Source organism: Cannabis sativa, chromosome 5 (assembly GCF_029168945.1).
Source record: "Cannabis sativa cultivar Pink pepper isolate KNU-18-1 chromosome 5, ASM2916894v1, whole genome shotgun sequence".
Classification (NCBI taxonomy): Eukaryota; Viridiplantae; Streptophyta; class Magnoliopsida; order Rosales; family Cannabaceae; genus Cannabis; species Cannabis sativa.
The window spans coordinates 69,729,962-69,734,766 of record NC_083605.1 but is presented as its reverse complement, the minus strand read 5'-3'; the positions used below and the strand labels follow the sequence as shown (position 1 = coordinate 69,734,766).

At 44.0% G+C, this 4,805-nt stretch overlaps 1 protein-coding gene across 1 annotated transcript; it reads right to left on the bottom strand.

The window, feature by feature from the left end:
• Positions 1-578: 578 nt before the first annotated feature.
• LOC133038471 (uncharacterized) lies at positions 579-2,488 on the bottom strand. Its single transcript, XM_061116636.1, has 4 exons — positions 2,387-2,488; positions 1,660-2,344; positions 1,440-1,576; positions 579-1,304 (listed from the first exon to the last, which is right to left on the bottom strand). Exons 1-4 carry the CDS (start codon positions 2,486-2,488, stop codon positions 579-581), a joined length of 1,650 nt encoding a protein of 549 aa, XP_060972619.1.
• Positions 2,489-4,805: the final 2,317 nt, after the last annotated feature.

Genomic DNA, 4,805 nt, shown 5'->3' with positions numbered 1-4,805 from the left:
TTGCTCTTTAAGCTCTCTTGATGAACATGTTTGACTTACTAGTTTTTGTTTAGAGTTAATTCTCTTTTCTAGATTAAGTGCTTATCATGTATATGTTGAATCCACTCCCTATCCATTATAATTTTTAGTCTAAGTGTTTGTGATTTTAAGAAATTTACCACTTTTCTAAAATTATTTTTGTTTATGGAAATTGTAGGATTAGGTACGAGTATAGTCAAATCCATACCCTTATGCCCCCCAAGTTACTAAGGTTTGATTATTATCCTTGGTGACTTGTTTTTGGGTTTGGCAATGTAACTATATTTTGAATAAATAAATAAATATTTTTATTCAAGCGTTGAAAATAACAACTTTAAGAATTTCTAAGAATATGACAATCTAATAAAGATCTTGGTCATAAAAAAAATAATAATTAACTAAATAAATAAATAAACTAAGAGGAAACTTGGCTAAACATCAAAGTAAGGTAAGGACCCCCGACCGAGGAGGACTTCCACCTATTGGTAGTATCGCCTCAAGTGCTCACTGTTCCACGCTCGCGGCACTTGCTCCCCGTTAAGGCGAGTGAGCTTGTATACTCAAGGCCTCAAGACAGTTTCGATCTGATACGGTCCTTCCCAATTGGGCCCAAGGACCCCAGCTGTTGGGTCACGCGTCGCTAAGAACACCCTTCTTAACACCAAGTCGCCTATTATAAACTCCCTACCCCGAACACGAGAGTCATAATACTTCTTTACCCGCTGCTGGTGAGCGGCATTACGTAATTGTGAATCCTCTCTTCTTTCATCGAGTAAGTCTAGGGCCTCCTCCAGGAGTAGGTGGTTACGGTGTTGTTCATAGCACTGATTTCGGTGTGAGGGGACTTGGGTCTCAACTGGGACCATGGCTTCACTCCCATAGGTGAGTGAGTAGGGAGTATTTCCTGTAGCTGTTCGGTGTGAGGTCCTATAGGACCAGAGTACTTGTGGGAGCTCCTCCGGCCATCTTCCTTTGGCCGCCTCTAGGCGCTTCTTTAATGTAGTCTTCAATGTTTTGTTTACTACCTCAACTTGTCCATTTGCTTGTGGGTGAGCTACTGAAGCAAAACTCTTGACTATACCATTCTTCTTACAAAATTCCGAAAATAAATCATTGTCGAATTGTTTTCCATTATCTGATACTATTGTTTGTGGAACTCCATAGCGACATAGAATGTTTTTCACGAAGAAGTCGAGCACCTTTTTTGAAGTTATGGTGGCCAAAGGTTCTGCCTCAGCCCATTTTTTGAAGTAGTCTACCGCGACTACTGCATATTTAACTCCACCCTTTCCTTATGGTAGAGATCCAATCAAATCTATCCCCCACATAGCAAAGGGCCACGGGGAGGTCATAGAAGTGAGTTCCACTGAAGGGGCTCGTGGTATTGTTGAGAAGCGTTGGCACTTGTCGCACCTTCTTACATACTGGAGAGAGTCTTGACTAATAGTAGGCCAGTAGTATCCTTGCCTTATTATCTTTTTAGCTAAGCTATCCCCTCCAGTATGGTCCCCACAAAATCCTTCATGGACCTCCTTCAATATGCCTTGTGCTTCTTCAACTGTCACACACCTCAATAATGGCATGGAGTATCCCCTTCTGTACAATTTTCCATCCAACAGAGTGAACCTTGGTACCTTATACAGCAACTTCCTTGCCTCACTCTTATGAGAAGGGGACTCCCAGTAGTTAAGTAATCAACGAGTGGAGTCATCCACGTTATTTGAGTATCGACCAGCTCCATGTTAGCCTCTTCGTTTTCCTCCACATTGATACTCGGTCTAGGGAGGAACTCTACTGGGACAACGTTGAGTGTATCAGCTTCCTTAGTGGTGGCCAACCTTGCTAAGGCATCAGCATTCGAGTTTTGTTCACGAGGTACTTGTTCTATAGAGTAATACTCAAATTGTTGGAGTTGTTTTTGTACTTGCAAAAGGTAAGCCTCCATCTTTAATCCTCTTGCCTGATACTCACCCAATACTTGATTGACCAGTAGCTGGGAGTCGCTAAAACAACGAATTGCTTTCGCACCAAGCTCCTTTGCTAGCCTCAGCCCAGCCAATAAGGCCTCGTTATTGGATGCTTCAAACCCAAACCTTAAGGCTGAATGAATTCTATACCCATCCGGGGTGACAAGAATGATTCCTGCCCCCGAGCCGTGCTCGTTAGATGACCCATCAACAAACAAATGCCATACACATTCTGGTAATTCTCTCGCACTATTCTCCTCTGGCAACCTAGTGCATTCGGCGATGAAGTCGGCAAGTGCTTGCGCCTTTTTGGTCGCCCTAGGATGGTATGTGATCTCAAACTGACCCAACTCGACAACCTATTTAAGGAGTCGACCTGAGGCCTCTGGTTTCATTAATACTTGTCGTAAGGGCTGATTAGTTAGGACATGGATGGGATGTGCTTGGAAGTAAGGTCGTAGCTTTCTTGACGAATGGACTAGGCAAAAAGCCAGCTTCTCCATGGTGGGATAACGTGACTCTGCTCCCACAAATCGTTTGCTGATGTAATACACTGGCTTCTAAATCTTCTCCTCTTCACGCACCAATGTCGCGTTCAATGCATGCTCAGTTACAGCCAAGTATAGGTACAACACCTCCCCCATGATTGGTTTTGACAAGATAGGGGGTTCAGCCAGGTGTTTCTTCAATGATTGAAATGCTTGTTCACACTCTTCTGTCCATTCAATCTTAGTGCTTCCTCGCAATAAGTTGAAGAATGGTAAACACTTATCCGTGGACTTGGACACGAAACGATTGAGTGCAGCTATGCGTCCTGTCAGGCTTTGGACATCCTTCTTTCTTTTTGGGGAAGGCATGTCAATTAGTGTCTTTATCTTCTCAGGGTTTGCTTCAATACCTCTTGAGTTAACGATAAAGCCAAGGAACTTGCCTGATGATACCCCAAAGGAGCACTTGAGTGGGTTCAACTTCATGTTGTATCTTTTCAATATAGAGAAACACTCTTCCAAGTCGTCAACGTGGTTCTTTGAGAGTTTGGACTTGACGAGCATATCGTCCACATACACTTCCATATTGACTCCAATTTGATCGGCGAACATTTTATTTACAAGTCCCTGGTAGGTAGCACCGGCATTCTTCAACCCAAAGGGCATCATATTGTAACAATAAAGCCCCATGTCAGTAGTGAAGCTCGTGTGCTCCTGGTCCGCCACATTCATGGGTATTTGGTTATATCCAGAATACGCATCCATGAAAGACATAAGTTCATGACCAGCGGTAGCATCTACTAGTTGATCAATGCGAGGAAGTGGGAAGCAATCCTTGGGACATGCCTTGTTTAAGTCAGTGAAATCGATGCATGTTCGCCACTTCCCGTTTGGCTTTGGCACCAACACGGGGTTTGCAACCCATACAGGGTAGAAGGCTTCACAAATAAAATTGTTGGCTAAAAGTTTGCTTACTTCCTCCTTCAAGGCCACAGCTCTAACCTCGTCAAGTAATCTCCTCTTTTGTCGTTTGGCGGGCACGTCTTTGTTTATATTCAGCACGTGGGTCATGACATTTGGACTTATACCTACCATATCAGAATGTGCCCAAGCAAATACTTCATGGTTGTCACGGAGGAACTGAATAACAGCCTTCTTAATCACCTTACTTAGGTGCTTCCCCACTTTTACGGTTTTGGTTGGTTCCTTTAAGTTAAGAGCAACTTCTTCAAGTTCCTCAATGGGACCCAAGTCAACACGGTCGTCACCCACACGAGGGTCTATCTCTTCTATATCATGAATTTCTCTTGCTCCTCTGTTTTCCACTTCATTATCGTTGTTTACGACCAACATCTAGGCCCCTGGTCGGATTTGTCCCCTCATAGCCACATTGTAGCATTCACGTGCAGCTAGTTGATCTCCTTTGACTATTCCACTCCCGGTAGCAGTTAGAAACTTTAAGGCCAGATGCTTGATCGATGTGACTGCCCCCAGCGTGTATAACGCTGATCTACCTAAAATGGGATTGTAGGTAGATGGTAGGTCTACCACCACAAACTCTGTCATCCGGGTGACCGTTTTTGGGGCCTCCCCGAGTGTCAATGGGAGAGTGATTTTTCCTGTGCTGGCCACGCCATCTCTAGTAAATCCAACCAAATTTGTAGTGCACGGTTGTAGGTCTTGCACACTTAACCCCATTTTCTCTAAGGTTATCTTATATAACAAGTTCACACTACTACCGTTATCGACCAAGACTCTCCTTACCCTCCTGTTGGCGATTTGAGATGTTATCACCAGTGGATCATTATGCGGACTTTGTACATGATGAGAATCTTCATTGGAAAATGTTATGGTTTTGTCCTCCATTCGACTTTGCTTGGGAGCACGTTGTTCTGGTGTGAAAGGAGTCTTATCTGAGTTCTTGAGCTCATTAATATATCTCTTTTGAGCCCCATTGGTGGTCCCTGCAAAGTGTGGTCTCCTGATATGACCAATACGTCCTCTCCTTCCACAAGTGGAGGAATGTCCGGGTTATGTCCCAGTTTTCCCCCTTGTGGTTGTGCCGGTGGGTTAGGAGTATTATTTTCGGGTGCCCCCTGTGGTTTCACATTGGCACGTGGGGCTACAGGTTGTTGTGCATTTGCTCCTTGTTGGTTGTACTGCCTATTCCTTGCATAATGAGCAAGAGTCCCATTACGTATAAGAGTTTCTATCTCATCCCTCAAGTTTCGACACTCGTTGGTGGTATGGCCAATGTCTTTATGATATTGGCAATACTTGGATGGATCTCTCTTCGCACGACTTCTTTTCAAGGGTTCAGGTATCCGAAAGG

Excerpts from the sequence above, each read along its gene's own strand:
- LOC133038471 (XM_061116636.1), bottom strand. The coding sequence starts at position 2,488 with ATGGAGAAGCTGGCTTTTTGCCTAGTCCATTCGTCAAGAAAGCTACGA. Across the intron at positions 1,577-1,659 it reads AGTGAGGCAAGGAAGTTGCT|TTGAAGAAGCACAAGGCATA; the intron begins GTATAAGGTACC and ends GGTGTGTGACAG. Across the intron at positions 1,305-1,439 it reads GTCAAGACTCTCTCCAGTAT|GGTGGAGTTAAATATGCAGT; the intron begins GTAAGAAGGTGC and ends CCATAAGGAAAG.